This window comes from Gymnogyps californianus, chromosome 23 (assembly GCF_018139145.2).
Source record: "Gymnogyps californianus isolate 813 chromosome 23, ASM1813914v2, whole genome shotgun sequence".
NCBI lineage: Eukaryota > Metazoa > Chordata > Aves > Accipitriformes > Cathartidae > Gymnogyps > Gymnogyps californianus.
The window spans coordinates 664,504-681,741 of NC_059493.1; the positions used below are offsets into that span (position 1 = coordinate 664,504).

Consider the following 17,238-nt stretch of genomic DNA (forward strand, 5'->3'; position numbering starts at 1 on the left):
AGCCATGAGTTCCCTCTTGGGACTCTGAGTCTGATAAACTTTCTAGAGAGGCATAGACTTTAATGCAAGTTGGGGCTGGGAAGGGAGGGAAAGAGAAACAAAAAGCTAATGAGATCTAAGTAAAAGACGTTGCAAAATTAAGCCAGCTTTTGTTTTAGTGAATGCTGGCATGGAGAATTCTTTGACCTTTGCTGCCAGTGTTAGCAAAGGAGAAAACAAGACATCGGTCTTCATTCTCTTGGCATGTGTGCGCTGAGACAATGTCATGAATTTATGGGAGGTAGATGTCTTCATAAATTAGGATGAGAACAGAACTGTAGGGCCAGATTCACCACCACTGCGCATCTGCCTTGCTTGTGCAAAGTGGGAAATGCTGCTGGTTTGATTTGGTAACTACATTGCAAAACTGAGTGCCTGTATATGATGCAAGCTCATCATAAATCCAGTGCCTGTGCTGTAGGCGATCGGAAGTGAGGGATGTGCATTGTATCACTACATTGGATGCTTTAAATGCCTATTGTCTGTCTGCTTCTCTTTTAATGAGGAAGTAATTTTTTAGATAGTATGGAGCTAGCAAATGAATACCCTGTGCTAAAAACATCTGCTCCTAATGTTTAGCGTAGTGGAAATGTTCGTATGTGTTCTTGCACTGAGGCTGTGGGAAAACAGCAATAATATGGTACTTTCCAGGCCAACAGCAGGAGCAGGGATCTAGAGGGATCACAGGAGCTTGAAGACTGCTCTCAGTAGGTGAGCCATGAAGCAGAAGTGAAGCCAGCCTGTGAAAACTGTATGGCTGGCTAAAACGTTTCACTTTCAGCTGTTTGCCTGTGTCAAACAGTGCTTAACAAAGTAACTGCTGTGGGTAACCCAAAAATTCAAGTGTGTCTATGTAGGCATGGGATCTGCTGGAAGCTGGAAACATAAGGAAAACTTCAGGGAAGGTTACAACTTTTCATTACCATTTCATTTTTTTTAAATGGAGTGTGAAAAATAAACATTTCGTAACCTGCCTGAGGAAATAGTCTTTTATATTGCTGCCAAAGCAAGGAAATACACCAGCATGAAATAGGGATTATAAAGTGTGATAGGAATTACTAGAGCAATATTGCTGCTTTCTAAAATTTTGTATTCAGTGGCAACCTCCCTTTTAGAAATGTCTGGGAAAGAATGCTTGACTTGGTGAGTCCTGCTTCTGCATGAGGGGACAAACTCTTGCAGCCTGTATCTCTTATCTTTATGCCTCATCCACTGCTGTAAAATTTGCTGCGTGACCCTGCTTCTGAGGGAACCCTGCTGAGCTCACCTCCGCGAATGGGGCCAGGATCAATAGTGCTCTCCTGCTGTTGCCCTAATCATTATTAGACACCATCCATGTGAACAAATTTATCTCAGCTGCCAAGTGAAGAATGAACAAGGCTTGTAGCTGATGCAGAAATTACTTTAGAGAAGGTTGCTGCCTTCTCTTTGGCTTGTGTCTCTTCGTGGCTTTTCCTCTTCCCACTGGCACCTTAACTGGAATTGTAACTTGCACAAGTTTCCTCAAAAACAAAAGACCGGACAGTCAGAATAGTTCAGCTCTTCATTAGACTGCTAAATGACTTGGTTAAACTTTTATCCTTGCTCCTTTCCATTCCCTGTTGCTGTCAGTGATGCACTGAACACTGTAACCTTGCTTCCGTGTTGCCAGTGTTATGTGCACCCTGGGAAGTTAAAGAAGTGCACTATGCAGCTGTGAAGAGACTTTAGATGGTTAGAGACCCCAGGTTTGCTGTCTGTATTTCAAATAGCAAAGCAAGGTGGTGATGAGTTGTACTCCTGTTTCAACATGGCCCCATAGAATGAAGGTCTCTTCCACCCTGCAGTGTACAGAGATAAGATTCAAGATTTGGATTGAAGATGAGCTTTGAAACCTACGGGTTTGAGAGGCGAAGGGGAAGGAATCAGTCAGGAGAGGAGGGGCTTTCAAACAAAATGAAAGTTTTAACTGGAAAATTTTAGGAAGCTGGTAATATTTGGAAACAGCTCATTTCAGGTCTATAAGCATCTCTCTAGAAGGCCCTAGAGGTGGTTATAAGTGCAGCTGGTAGAAAGCTTTCTGATGCAGTGACGTGCTTCTGGAAAATGTTGATTCAGCAGAATCAACTCCTTCTGCGGGAATGTGTCGTTTCCAGTCCAAAAAACCAAAAACCACCCAGCCTGTCTGCCTGGTTTTCTGCCAATCTGCCCGATCTCTAGTCAGCTGGCAAATGGGCTGGGAAGTTCCTTGGGATCCCCGTCTGTCTGATCACCAGAGTGATGGTATAAAGTTCTGATTTAAGTCTACAAAAGAACAGTATTAGCTAATGTTCCTGTTTCCCAGGCAATTGCCTATTGATAATTTTTCTCACTCCACTTTTAAAACCGTAGTGTAATTCAGGTTGGAAGGTTTAATTTAGGTTCAGATGAGTCTGCCTTGAAGGGTAAAATTTTCCATAATATACAATTTTCTTACCTCAGCTATTTCCAATTATATGTAATCTGTTGCAACTCCATCTGGTCTCCTGTATAGAGTGGCTGTGATAATTTACTGTGACCGCTTGTATCTTCAGTTTTGTTGTGGCTCAGATGTGTGGCATGATAGATTTCGACAGCATGGAGCAGCTGTAGGAATGGCGAAGGTGCTGCGTGCAAGATGTGGGTGACAGGCAGTGTAGGGCTTCTGATTGCCCTGAGGCGTTCGGCTCTGCAGGGGCAGGTGGTCCTCAGCCCTTTTGTAGGAGTGGTGGCACAAAGGGCTTTGTGGAGTGATGTTTCACAGTGAGAATGACAGAGGGCTGTGGCAACCTGAAAACAAGACAGTTTTCACGAGGGCTCTGCAAAGAAATGAGGAAGAAGGGTCAGCCACCACATTTCCCCATCTTTCTCCGGGGGGAGGGGGGTAAATGCAAAGCGTTGAAATTTTTTTCTTTTTTTTTTTTTTTTTTTCCCTTCCTGAGGTGCAGGGTATCTGCTGTTACTTTGTATTCACTCTGTAACTCCATGGGCTAAAAGCATGCCTACAGTTACCTCAGAACGACTGCTATGCAGTAGCTTTTTATCCCTCACACAGTGTTTGATCTTGTTTATGTATCAAGAGCGAGGAAAAACATTATTTAAGCTTGGTCTTTAAGGCCTGTATTACTGATCTGGTCATAAGTCCCAATATTTCTTTTTTCCAGATGAGAAGCCTTTTGTAGTGGAAGATACCTACTTACTCTGCCCAGCACCTGTACTACGAGAAGTTGGCATGTATGTTTTTTCTACATACTCAAATATTTACTTTGCCTGTGGAAAAATGAGTCTGCATCACCTGGCTATATTCTGTTGTTCATATACGCACCTAATTCTGACGTTGTCTCTTGCGCTTGTTGGGTTAATTGGCAGTTGTGCATTGGAACACAGGAGAGAGAGCACTATCAATGTGAATGAACCTGTACAAAAGGCTTTTCTGTGCATCAGGAGCCCAGGTTCCAGAGGATATTATCTAGTAGAGGATTGTGGCCTAGCTGGCCTGACTTGTTTCTTGTGATTTTTTTTTTTTTTTTTTTTTTTCCCCAGGGAAGCAGCTCTTCAAGTCAGTATGAACGATGGTCTGAGCTTCATCTCTAGCTCCGTCATCATCTCCAGCACACACTGTGTAAGTTTCGATTCATGTGCCTAAAATGATTCAGTAGGATGGTGGTACTTAACAACAGATGTTTGTTACACTGGTATTAGGGCTTCCAAGTTGAGTAAGCCTGGTGTGCAAAGGACCTGTTTCCCTCTTTTAAAGGTGAGCTTGTGAGCGTGGTTATATGACACTTTGTGTATTATGTGCCATAATGTGGCAAAGCTCTTGAGTCTTCAGTAAACACCTCAGACTCTCTATCTGCTGTAGGATGCAGACCAGAACAGGACTAGCAGCCAGTGGTCTGGAGGTGTCTATGCCTGCTTGTCCACTGCACGGTGAACAAGAAGCGGGTCTGCTGGCTTCGTTAGCTAGTCTGCTTCCTCTACAGCAGTGGTGCTGCTAATTGTGAAAGGCATATGGCAGTTGTGCTCACACTTTTTGTCTGGAAACCGGTATAGTAGCCAAAAAGATGTGGGAGATTCTCCACTGAAGCAGCTGGCTTATAGCTGGCATCCTTCGTTGCCAGTAGTGAATTGCTGCACTCAGTCTCTGGTGCAATCAGGCACAGGACGACGAAACCACTTATAATTCATGGTATTGCTGAAGATGCTGCTTCTGCTAAGTCATGGCTGTTGGGAATAGAGCATGAAATGACTTGTGCTGAAGGAGGTAGTGGAGGAATTCACTTTGAGTTCAGAGCAGTCCTTCATGCTTCAGCGTATTCAGCTTTATTCATCTATGGGAAGACCTATCTTCTCTACAGGGAATGGTTGAGGCGCTGCTTTCCTTCTCCCGTGTTCTGACTTAAACTATTTTTTGGGAAGCCAGAGTAGTCTCGCCAGAAAGACTTAAAAATCTGTCCACGGCTTGCTTTTCTCCCTATCCAGTAAAGGCACATCATGTTTCTGTACAGAATAAGTGAAAGGCTAAGTTGTATAACGTCGAATTACCAGCAGTCTTCTGTGGTCCACAGAGGCTGATGCACAAGATGAGAAAAGTCTTTTGTGTCACTTGATCTTGATACTTGTTCAACAAGGACAAGATTGTTTGGAGAGACAATTTTCAGAGCTTACATGAGGGGTTATATTCCAAAACTTACAAAGACTTCCTTATGCCTTAAAAGAAGGGAATTTATTTTCTTAGTTAATTTTTTGGTTCAAGTTCTCTTTGCTCACTGGCAAAAATGTACTTGCATGTTGTCAGCAAATTACAGGAATATTTTCCTGTGTTTTGCTCATATGAGGCAAGAACCGGGAAAGAATTCTTAGAGAAAAATTATTCCTTCCTGATATGCTTTCTTCCGGGGACAGAATTATTATTTCTAGGTTATAGGAGATGAAATACCTGTTCCTTTTCTATTGTTTTAATAGCTGTAAGGAAACTTTCGAAAATGCGTATGCTTCATGGCAACGCCTACTGCTCTGATGCCTCCAGACTGCGAAACCAGATTTGCAGTGCAGCTAAGCAGCCAGAATTCAAATCCAGATCCTATATCCAAACCTAGACGCAGCAACATTCAGTGGCTGCTTTGAAAGTTGTATCACAGGCTTCGCTAATTGAGGAAGTTTCTCCTGGCTAAACAGGCATTTTGTCTTTGTAGTAGTGGGTTGTTTTTTTGTTTTGGATTGGTTTTTTTTCCCCCCCCAAGTTCTTCTTAAAGATGAAACTGTTTACCGAGACTACAATCCCCTTTTTAATTAAAGTTACAAGGCCTCCAGTCCTGGAAATACCTGTGTACAAAATGTGCACCAAATGACTTGTTTAATTGACTTCAGTCCTGAAAGTTAGGTCTGTATGAAGATCTGCAGCCAAAGTGGGATAGTCAGAAAGCTGTGGAATGAAGTGATGGTAACAAGCAGGGGAAAAAAATAAGGTTTTCTTCCCTGTGTGCAAACTGGCAATCAGTGCTTTGGGTTTTCTCTCTGTGCTATATTCCAGAAATGATCAGGCTTGGAAAGAGGTCTGGAGTGTCATCTTCAAAAAGCTTCCCAGATGGCAATCGGCAGTGACTTAACATGGCAGCCCCACACTCGCTTTGATGTGAGTGCCTTGAACACCAAACTCATTGCTCTCCAGAAATGGGCATTTAATGGGAGAAGGAACAAAGCAAGGGGCTTGACAGCCTGATAAGCTTTACCATTTCCTTATTTTCTTATGTAGGTCCACAACAAAACCTTCCTATGCAACATCTAAACAATCTGCAAATGTCCCATTTTCCCTATAAACAATACCTGTCCTGTTCTATCTGGAGGTAATCCGGGGAAGAAAATTCAATTAAGAGCATAGCTGAAGCAGACAGCTACATTCCCAGCAAGTAAAGACCAAAAAAGAACAGTCAGAAAAGTCAGTCAGACTCCCAAGTAATGAAGGTATTTGAAGATCAGGACAGATAGAGCCTAGACACTGGACTATCTAATAAGCTTTTTTTATCACCCTAGCTAGCAAAAATTTTAGTGTAGGTTTTTGTTGTGCTAAGGAAACTGGGCCAGTTTCTCATAGGTTAATAGAGCAAAGCTATTTTATACTAGTGTACGTCCCGACCTTTATTTAATAGCTAAAGACTCCTAGGAATGAGGCAGCTAAATAAATGTCAGCTTTTATTGAGCAGTGAAAACTCTAGAAGGAAGAAAACACTTTTCATCTTAGACGGATAGGTCACTTTTTGGAAAGAAACAAGGGATCAAAGCCTTTGCCTCTTCTAGAAGCGCATCATGGCTTCGCTGTTGTAGCTCAGCAAGACCTGACTCCTGCGATTGCCCGAAGCGGGGAGGGAAGAGCGCTTAGTACTCCTGTGCTCACATTGTGTTTTCTAACACCGAGTGCCAGCTGCTGAAAATGGGATACCGGGATGCTTTGCCTTGCCCAGTGCAGTCATTTTTGTGAGGTTGCCAGTTAAAAGTGCTTTTCACAGACTATGTTGTCTTCATATTCAAATACTGAATGCGTGGCAGAAAGTGTTCTGTGCGCTTGTCCCCTTTAGGAAACGTCACTGTTTTGTGTCTCTGAATGCAATAACGCGCATGCCTCTCTGGTATAAACTGACTCCCTCTGGGAACAGGCAGAGCTTTTTCTTGAGCCCATATTGCCTAACTGAAGTAATTATTTGCGTTTTTTCCCCTTGAGGTGTAAAATCTGCTACAGCATTTCAAGGGGGAGAAAATGAGGGAAGGTTAGGAATGAAGACATACGTAATGGCTGATTTCATCTCCTCCTTGGTCTGAGAGAGGCTTAAATACCTCTCACTTTCCAGCATTAAGTGATACTACTTGTCAAATCTGTCAACACCAAACTAGACCTCGCTGTTTGAACACTGGTTGGGGTTTTGGGTTTTTTGTTTTGTTTAAAGGAGTCATACATACAGCTAAAACAGCCTCAGAGCTTCTACCTATGCTTTCAAATCTGGGCACTTTGGAATCCACTTCCTGGACTGCAGGTGGTCTGTTGTGCTTTGAGGGCCGCCTTGTTTTCCCTAGCTTTCTGCTTCCTGAAATGTGGCAGGCTTCAAGGTTTGCAGCCCCCAAAAAAGTGCAAGGGATGTCAGAAATTAAACTGCATGGGTTCTGTTGTATTCTGCCTTTTGCTCAATTGTTTGTTCTTTCCAATATCAGAGTACAGGCATGACTGTATAGGCTTTTATACCCCCTTTTGCATGGGACTCAAGGAATTGCTGGTTTAGGTTCCCAAAATAAAATGGCCAGAAGTGCTTAAATTTTGTTTTTTAAAGTGAGTCTCCAGGCTTTCCTGGTACTTACTGCAATTCTCTCCTCTCTGTCGAAAGGTAATTGATTTTTTCATTTAACAAAAGAAAACAGAAGAATGTGTGGGAGAGACTTGTAAAGATGCTTTTGTTGCAGAGGGTCTTTCAGCATTTCCATTTTAAAGTACGTTTTGGGAAGACTTGTGGTCACATAAAAGTGATCTCAGCTGGATCAGGTGGAGCAAAATCTCCATTTAAAGAAGAATCAAAATTCTTCTCAGTTGGCCCCGTTATTTTCAAGCCTGAGGTATGAAACAGTCCATAGGAGGTCTTTGGGGATTTTATTTTGTTTTTCTTCCTTGGGACTTTCAGTATGAGTTTTTAGAGGCAAGAGAATCGATTACACGTGGGAGGCCCTTTTAAATCCCTTGGTGATAAGTATCCGTCCGGAATTTGCCCAGGCACATTAGCCAACAGATGAAACTCCAAACGCAAGGTCTATCTGATGCGTAAAGAAGTGTTAGTCAGAACAAAGCTTGGCTCCCCAGTCTCATGCAGGGGTGGCCTTTAGTTAAAGGTGGAGTTGTCACTTTCTGGAGATGGTAAAAAGCATTGACTGTGGAATCGCATGGGACTGCTCAGTTTTCAGAGTGCAGTCTTTACCTCAAAGAAGAGTGAAAGAAAGAAAAAAGATAGAACCAGGTTAGTAGAGAAGAATTTTTTTGTTTTGGTGAATGCGACTGCCTCTCCTACCCTCATGTTAGTTCCTCGGGAATAGTGCTTTTGTTGTGGTTTGTTACCATCTTGGCTTTTCTGCCGGTTTTGGTGGCTCTAAAGTCTAATGGGAAACCCGGCTGGGCAATGCCAGATGCCCTCAAGATGATAAAGTGTCAGAGCATAGATCTGTCTGTCAGGGGTGGAAAATAAAGGCAGGCTGGAGAGAGACCAAGGTATTGCACCCACTGCTTTGAGATTATAAAGCAAGCCTACCCCAGTTAATCGCATCCCCACAGGTGGTTAGGGGCTGCAGCATACATTCTCACAGATCCCCAAGTGGTGCAGGGCTGGAAGAGGCATGTACTTCAGGGGGGAAGAAACTGGGAGGGCTGGGTCCTGCTCACCCTCGCAGGGTGCCTGCAGCAGCCTTGGAGAGCTGGGCTCAGTAGGCAGGGGCCCAAATGTCAGTAAAGGAGCTCTGTGGACAAAAAGGGGTTTTGCTTTGTTGGAAGAATGCAGTGATTTCCATTTACCTGTCAAAAATGGGCCAGAGACAGGAGCTGTTTTGGTTGGGCAAAGCATCTGTTTTATTAAATTATGGAATGCAGATGAAGCCCTCTAGCTTAGGGCAGAATGATACTGCACGTAAATATCAAGCTTGCTTGTGCCCTCTCTGTGGATGGCCAATACAATTTTTCCTTCAAAGGTTTTGCTGACTGCACACCCCGGACCAAAGATTACTGGCTGGCTTCTGGGAAAGCTGCTAACAGTGGCTGGGTTTATTTCAGAAGCAAGAGGGTAACACTGTGTAAATCAGGGGCTGCAGACAGAAGTTTAATCCTGCTCCCCACTAACTTACGTATTACCCAGTTAAACTAAGACAGAGCTGTCCTGAGTGTAATTTAGGGTGTTATTTGGCCTGGGCTATGTGACCACTGGCAGCTACCCCAACAGAACAGGAGAATGGCTGGAATGAGTGTTCGTAAGGTTTGGAGACAGCGTGCTGTTTATATGCTTAGCTAGGGGATAAGGCGCCAGCATCTCCAGTATGACAAAGCTCAGCTGGCTGGAAATATTTGATGAATTTGTTTCTTGGCTTGCTTGTCTTGGAGAGTTACTAATTTATTTCTCTGAAGTTGGCTTTTCAATATCTGTACCTTTGAAATAATGTTTTTCTTTCATTTGAAAGTTCCCCATGAGGGAAGGAATCCCCCTTTCCATACAGGGGGCAATGAGGCTGCGTTGTTAGTGCATTACCTAAGCAAAAGAAAGCAAAACCATGCAGGGACATCCGGGTGACCTCTGCTGCTGGCAGAAGGTGCTAAATGGCAGCCCTGAATACTGAAGCCTGCAAAGGCCAGGCGCACGTAGGGGCAGGGCATTGCTTCTAAAGAAATGTCCTTAAGGCTGTGGCATCACACTGACCCAGAGAGAAGCTGGGCTTGTTCCTCTGTGTTCTTTTGGACAAGGTAATCTCTTCTCTATGGAATCCAATCTGGATTTTAAAACCCTTCCTCTCTCCAACCCTTGGAATCAGTTGTGACTGCTTGGACTGAGATTTCAGGAGGAGGCTACCCTTGAAAGCATTCTTTGGGAGCCTTGTGGATGTATCCTGGGCATCTGTTTAGCAACTAGGTCCTCCAGTTCTGAGTGTCAAGGAGGTATTTTGGTTATAAATAATGTTTAGTTATCAGAACTTGCCGCTATCTCTCTGTTGCTTGACTCAAATTAGACAGAGGCCCCTTCTGGGGGGCAAGACACCCCCCCCTTTCTTGCTTGGCCTTTGTACTGCAGTCACAGTTACGGATCTGACTTGCTCTAGGTGCTGTGTAACCACAGAAGACAAAGACAGATCCTGCCCCCAGATAGCTCCTGTCTAACTCCTTGCAGCAAGGCTATTTACTTCAAACGTTGCAATGGTCTTGCTGTCAGCCAAGCGCTCTCAGCTTTCCAGTGCCTCCAGAAAGGCGTCATCTCACAGGGTGGGCTGGGCTGTCTGCTTTGCAGGTAAATGAGGTGCCTTTGTTCTCCGTTGCAGAGGTCTGTGTGCAGCGTGCTAGCAGAGGCCAAAAGTGCCCAGCAACTGAAGAAAGCTGTCAGTGATTACAAAAGGGCTTCAGAAAAAATTGGGCACATTTAGGTGCGACTTTACAGTACGTGAACGGTATAGTTTCACATACCATGAAAGACTGAATTCTTGTTACCTTGATCGGTTTCCTCCCTCTTAGTTTTTAATACTGGATTTTTAAAATGTGCCTGCATTTACGAAAGAGACATTAAGGCAGAAAATAAAGATTAATTTAGCCTCCAGTCCCAGTCTGCAAGTTGACAACTTATATTGTTACCGGTGTTATTGTGTGGTTGCACACTTTCTACCTTTTACCTGACAGACCAGAATATCTTCATTGGGTGGCAGATAGATAGTTCATGATGAGGGTTTAAAAAGTAGTTTCATTCTATTGCTGATGTCAGTGGACCTTGAATAGTTGAAGGCACCAAGAACTATAGTTTACTCTCTGCTAAACATAAAAAAACCCATCTTGTAACAGCAATAATGTAAGGCATAGGACCACAAATGCAATGGGAACTGAGCATCCTCAGCTTCCACTAGTGCTAAGACTAAAAAAAAAAATAAATTGCTGCTTCTTCCTCAGCTACTAGTCTCAGCGTACCACCAATTTCCTGTGCCAAGTTGCCCCGCATCAGGCTTTAGTGGTATGAACACAGTGTGCATTGCTTTCAGTTGCACCTGTTAATGCCTGGGGAGTGTATGCTGCAGTGGTTTTCCCACTGCTTGAAGACGAATTAGTAAGTAACGGCTGGTGGAGTTGGGAAGCTCTTAAAAAGGGATTTACTCCTGTTGCCGTGTTAGGAGTTTGAAGAACTGAAAGAGCGAGAAAGTATTAAATGCTGCTTTATGAATGTGTACGCATGCAGATGTGCACAGAGCGGGTTGCACACCAAGCATTGTCAGGAAAGGGAAAGTGCAATAGAGGAAACAATTTACAAGGCAGCATTTAGAGGCAGGAAGTCAGTCCTACTGTGCTGACTGGCGGGCTGCTGCCAAGTTCTTCAGTGCAAAAAGAGAGCATCTCAGAGAGAAGCCAGAATGGGAATTAAAAGAAGTCTTTGTTCATTTTCTAAAATGCTCCCAGAAGAGGAAAAACCACTAATGACCTCTTGCACTAGTAACTCTCAGGCTCAAAACTGGAAGGGAGGTGAAAACTGCAGGGCTGCAGTGACAGCGTAGAACAGGTTTTCCTGGGCAACTCTCGACTGGAAGAGCAAGGAGCATCGCTAGGTGATATTCCCATACTCCCTGTATCGCCTAGTGAGAAACACATGATGCTTCTTTGCAAGAAGGCGAGACCATGGAGGTACCCACGCGTGGGCTAGGAGAACGTTTCTGTGGCAGGATATTAGACTTGCCTTAGACTAGCATTGATTGAAACTCATTTTTATTTGCCATGTGTATCCAGTTCATAATGGATGTCTTCCCAGGTCACACCCTGTTCCTTCAGGAGGAGGGCTAGGGGAGTTATGCTTGTAAAAAGGAGCGCCTTTCAGCTGAAAAGGGACACGTTGGGTCAGGGCAGTTTGGGGAAGCAACTGCATTTGGGAGGCATACGCGGTGCCTAAACTGGGCTTGCCCATGTAAGCTAGGGTCCTGTCCAGTGCCAGTAGATACGAGCCCCTCCTTACCTGAGATGCTGGTGCTCCAAAACCACTCTTGGATGGGAAGATCTCAAGGTGGTTAAGCACCCTGCCGGGCAGTTAGCCCTTCCACAGTCCTGGATAGGATTTCAGATTTTGGAAACCAGAGGAGAGCTGCTGGATAGCGGTTGGGCCGAGCCAGTCCTTGGCTGTAGAAAAGAGGCTTCTTAAAAACATACGCATGGAAGTGAATGGATGCAGCGGCTTATTGCACCTGACAGCAACTTGGGGCAAGAGAAGGTCTTGCACAGGCAGATCAGAGAACTGGTTATCTTATAATGAAGCAGTTATCTTGGTGGCAACCATTAATAAATGGCTTGGGATGATTGGTGAGGTGACAGGTGGGGAGCAGGCCTACCATTCTGGAAAGAAATAGTCCCTCTGGTCTCACATTTCCAGTTGCAAGGGTGCAGGAGCCATTGAAGTCAGCGAAGGAGGAGAACTTGGTCTCTTAACCTCGACAAGTTTTGCATTTGACAAAAGGAGGTGGGTACTGGCATAGCTTTACTACATCTGGGTATCCCGGTTTTCTTCCTGTGGCTGTTTGAAAGACTGAAGGAATTTGCACCTTTGAGTTAAACAATAGTGGATGGATTTGATCTTTAAATATGGAGAAAGAAAAAGTTAGAAAATCAAGAAAGCACTACAGGCTTGTAGTAAAAACTAATGATGCCCTTCACTGATGGTTTCTGTTATTCAAAAGGAATGTAATTCAGTGCTAAAGTAGGTTTTTTTCAATTGCGACTTTGTTCTGGGCTGCACAATTAAGGCTCTGCTAGTTATCAGTGTTCCTAAGTCTGCAGGCAATTAAAGTGCATTCACTATTGTATCAATAGAGGCTTTATGAAACTGCAGAGTAAATTTAATGAGCACTTTCCTAGGTCCTTGACCTGTATATTATTAGTTGAGGTATTGCTCTGTGGGAACTCCAGGGCATATGATTTCAGGTTTGTTTCTAAAAGAAATTGCTCTTAAATGCTTTATGCTGCAAGTATAATAGGCAGTGAATGTTTTTTGCTAACACAGGTCACCCTAAGAGTTAAATGCGCAGAGATTATTTCACTCTAATATTGCTACATGGGCTGTTTTATAATACCCTTAAGGGTGGTAGGCATATTACAAACAGCATGTTCCTATGGTTTGGAAAGTAGGGATTCACAAAAGAGACCAATAAATTGGAGGTGGGGGAAGAATCACAGAAGGGAAGTTTTGAGAAGTTTTAATTTGGAAACATCAAAATAATTTGTGGATATGCAGACTTTTTTCCTATGACAGTGCTGAAATTAACTAGAAAATATGTGCTATAATCTCTGCACGCATGTACACCTCTAATAGTGAAATCCCATTTAACATTTAAGTTGAAACAGAACACTTTGAAACAGCACATTTGAAACAAAATGTTTTATTTTATTGAAATGTTTTTCTGTTGAAAATGTGATTTCAATTTAAACTGAGTTTCAGAAGGAAACTTATCCCAAACACGTCTTGTTGTGTGGGTTCAGGTCATGCTGGCATGCTCTTAACCTTGTCAGACTCACGGCAAGCTGCCTGTAATGGCCCATGAGGAACTTCTCCTGTTCAGCTTGGGGCGGGGGTACATGAGTGTTAGCTCAAGGAAGATGCTCCTGAGATTTTTTTTTTTTAATTGCTGCTTAGATGCTACAAATCTCATAGACATGCACAGAGGCAAGACATTCCAGAGCTGTAGCATGCTGTTTTCCTTCCGTTCCTGCCTCGCAAAGAAGTAAACCCAAGTCAAGCCATAAATGGTAGCTGTTATAACAAAGTCTAATTCCACAGAATTTTGTCTGCTATTATTCCAGTTGCTATTCACCTCCTGAAATGGATTTAACATACTTCTTATTAAGGACTGCCCTCAGGCACAAATGGAAACCAAAATAACTGCTTAGGTTTCACCTCAAAGGTTTTGTTGTTTAGCTACAAGTGTTGGGGGACAAGAGATGGCTGTTTCAGAATAGGAGCTCCTCAGTACTTCCTCAGTCAAAACAGAAACATTTACAACCAAACATGCACTGTCGGGGTGGGGGGAGCGCTTAAGCTACTGGCATTATTTCAGTGCAAGTGTGTGTGCAGATTGAACCTAAAAAGAGCACTCAAGAGGCCTCTGCCTTTGTGCTAGCTGATTTCAGGCCCGTGATGTCCTAGCCACAAGGCTCGCACACTCACCTCCAGGACAAAATTTGAGGCCTGACAAGATGCTATGACCTCTGCCTGTAGCTGTAGGCTGTGATTATTAAGATGCTTATAGAGTGCTGAAAACTTGCAGCTAAGAGGCCCTGCTCCCTTTGATCTGTGCTGCTTTCTGCAGTGAGGCTGTTAAAATTGTGACACCTGAAGTTTGACAATTAACAGGTAATGGCATGACTAGTAGAGACCTGAGCAGATGTTCAGTGGCATGAAGTCTTACCACTATTTTTAGGCTTTGGTTCAGAATAGGTCTCTTGGTGCAGAAATTCAGGGGTCAGGAGCTTTGTATCAGAAACAGTCACAGAATTTGGAGTGTTTTACCAAACCAGATGGGATGGCCGAGGAAGCTAGAAAACCAAAGAGGACGGCAGAGGCCTTCGGACCGCAACACCTCTGAATGGGGAGGTGCCTGTCGTCTGAAGACTACTGAATCCCAATACTGATGGAGCGTATATACAATTGAAGAGGGAAAGCTCATCAGTCTGCAGGGTTTTGTCATGTTGTGTTTTTTCATAAACTATCCCACTAGACCCTATTGTATTTGATGCAGGATCCCAGATGCAATGCCTTACGGGTGAGGCCTGGGACTGGACAAACTTGAATTCTACCATCAGTTCTGCCATATCTGCCTTTCAGAAGTCTTGCGAACACTTCTGTTTAGCTGGAAACTTTTAAGTATTTCTTCTGAAGGAAAAGTTCAGCTTGTTTTTGTAAGCACAGACACAGCAATCAAGGATTAGAGAATTGTTTTCCCTGACCAAAGATTTTTCCTTGTAACAGAGGGAGTAATGATTACTACTCCTTCCCACCATGTGTTTGCCTGCTCTGTTTGGAGTGTGAACTCTTCAGGACAAGAGTTGTCTCTTGCTCTGGGTTTATACAGCATGTGATGAAGTGAGGCTTCACTGGTGTTTATACTGGGCTGTAAAGCAAATAACATAGGATAGTGGAAAAGTCTTTTGTAAGCGGGCTCTCATCTCTTCAGCTCTGGAAGGAGAGGAGGGAAACAGATCATTGCGAGAGGGGCATCTCATTTCACAGCAGAGTAAGCTTGGAAGAAAGGAGCCGAGAACACCTATACTGGGTGACCTAGAACAGGTGTTTCTTGCTTGCATCCCCTGCTGAGCTTGGCTCCCATTCAAGCACCTTTACGTAGACACCGGTCAGAGGCTAGCATTGCAGAACGGTACATTCAGTGAGTTTTCATTTCCTTTTAGAAATTAGGCCAGATTGTTTCTGTTATAGTAAAAAAAAAAAAATTGCTGTGTGTGATAAAATAAATGATAGACATCAGTTTCTGCTGCTGTGATGGGACAGTCCCCAGGAGAGTCAGGCAGAAATAGAGAGTGTTTCCTTCACAATAAAAGCTGCCTGAGTCTCTCTGGTGTGAAAAGGCAGGGTCATCCTTTGTCTTCCCCTCCCCTATTGACTAAAGGACATTAAAACTGTTTTTCCTTTCTCTCCAGGGAGAATCCTCTGTCTGATTTTTGGATGCTCATTCAAAACTGTACTCAAGATTTTCATAAAGCTTTTTAAAAGCACTTCATTCTTTTCCTACTAACACCTCTGAAGGCTTTCAGCATGTTATTGCTCCTCCTGCTTGGAAAATGTAAAAAAGGACTGGGATACAGGAGCCATTCACGTCTTCCCTGTCTCTGGAATGACATTAACTATGTTTCTCCTCTTTGTAAAGCACCTAAGGTTTAGCAGTGATAAGTGTTATTTAAGTTGTTATTACTGTAGAGTCACTCTGAAGTGAGACTTGGTTACATGGCTGCCTTCATGCTGCTGTTCCCAATTCTTGGTAGCAGTGCCGATGGTTCTGCACTCCTAGCCCTGAAGCAGTAATGACAGCAGCTTTCCAGCCTGCCCTGGAGGTGCCATCACGGGGCTGCGTGACAGCCTTAGGTCCTCTGCTGCAGTTAACAGCTGGAAAGGCTCCCACAAGTTCTTCTGCATAGCCCAGGGGACCGATAGACTGCCTGTAGTCCTGACAGCAGCTAGCTCATCAGGTGCATCACTTTAGTTTGCTGGAGTAGCGAGTGCAGAACCAGATTAAACAGAGTTTTTAGGCTTCTTAGTTTCCAGTGAAGTCTGTAGGAGTTAGGACTAAATCCTTTTACTGAACCCAGCCTCCAAGGCCTACTAAAGCCAAGCGCTTGATGCATGTATTGAGCAGAAGTCTAGCCCTCTTAGGCACAGCATGAAGTCAGCACATTTAAACACATGCTTAAAGTTAAATCCATTTACTGCTGTGGTAACAAGCATGCATGCTACCCACCTCCCTCTCCCTATAAATCAACAGTGCATTAATTTGTCAGCCACAGTACATGAGCGCATTTATTAGATGCACCTAGTACTTCATTCGTCACTCCTGAATGTCAGTAGTCAAAGCTTTTGAGGGTCCGTGCACTTTGGGGTTGTTATTCCAGGTTACCTTTCTGGAATGGCTAGTGTATGTTGCAAATGTCAGTGCAGTAAAGTGAGAAACTAGGAAATAGAATCTTAAACAAAGATAAAAAGATTGGAAAAAACAGACCAAATCAAAACAAAACACAACCACAAATGCTCATCTGGTGCATAGTAGCATTTTTTGGAAAACCCTCAGAAATAAGCCATAGCTCCAATGAAATGCCAATGAAGTGATTTATGTTTGTTTAGGAACTGATTTATATTTGTTTAGGAACTGATTTATATTTGTTTCTATGTTAGAAGCATCGAGGATATCTAAGATGAAATAGCGGGCTTAAGATCACAAATTCTGTCTTAGCTTTGTCTCTCTGTGTGATTGCGTACATGCTTCCTGGGGCAAAATTTTAGGAGCTTGGGCTTAGGCAGCAACCTCAGTAGGCAACAGCAAAAGAACTCTGGAGGATGAGTCATTTCCTCTGTGGCATGACCATCGCTGGAGTGGTCATCCCTGTTCGCTGACTGTTAAAGGAATGTGCATGCACCTGGTTTATACTAACCTTTTTGTCAGACAGGATCTTCCCCGGGATTGCATGCATGCCTTAGAGGAGCGTGTTCCGTTGTAGGACAGCACATATCTGAATGTTTGTGGGTAGATTTAAGGAAATAGCCCATGCTGTTTACTGGATCAGACTTTGCCATCCCTCCCCTCTTCTGTCTAGGAGTACGTACAGTCCAAGAGGTGGGCCAGGTTTCTGTCTTGTGACAAAAGGATTCCCCCAGTCAGTCTGACTTCTCACAGTCCGTAACAGTTCCGCAATAACTTCTGAGTGAAAGCATATATATATACACACACAAACAC

At 43.6% G+C, this 17,238-nt stretch overlaps 2 protein-coding genes across 4 annotated transcripts in view; both read left to right on the forward strand.

Moving 5' to 3' along the window:
• Nucleotides 1-2,684, forward strand: part of CDS2 (CDP-diacylglycerol synthase 2) — a 161,575-nt gene extending 158,891 nt beyond the window's left edge. Inside the window, exon 13 of the transcript XR_007767660.1 lies at nt 2,675-2,684. The gene's annotated coding sequence lies outside the window, so the exon portion shown is untranslated. The remainder of the gene's footprint in view (nt 1-2,674) is intronic.
• ANTXR1 (ANTXR cell adhesion molecule 1) overlaps nt 1-17,238 on the forward strand; it is a 111,145-nt gene that overhangs the window by 39,464 nt on the left and 54,443 nt on the right. For all 3 annotated transcript variants that reach the window (XM_050910288.1, XM_050910289.1, XM_050910291.1), the window contains exons 11-12: nt 3,201-3,270; nt 3,580-3,658. In XM_050910288.1, coding sequence (XP_050766245.1) covers nt 3,201-3,270; nt 3,580-3,658 — 149 coding nt within the window. The remainder of the gene's footprint in view (nt 1-3,200; nt 3,271-3,579; nt 3,659-17,238) is intronic.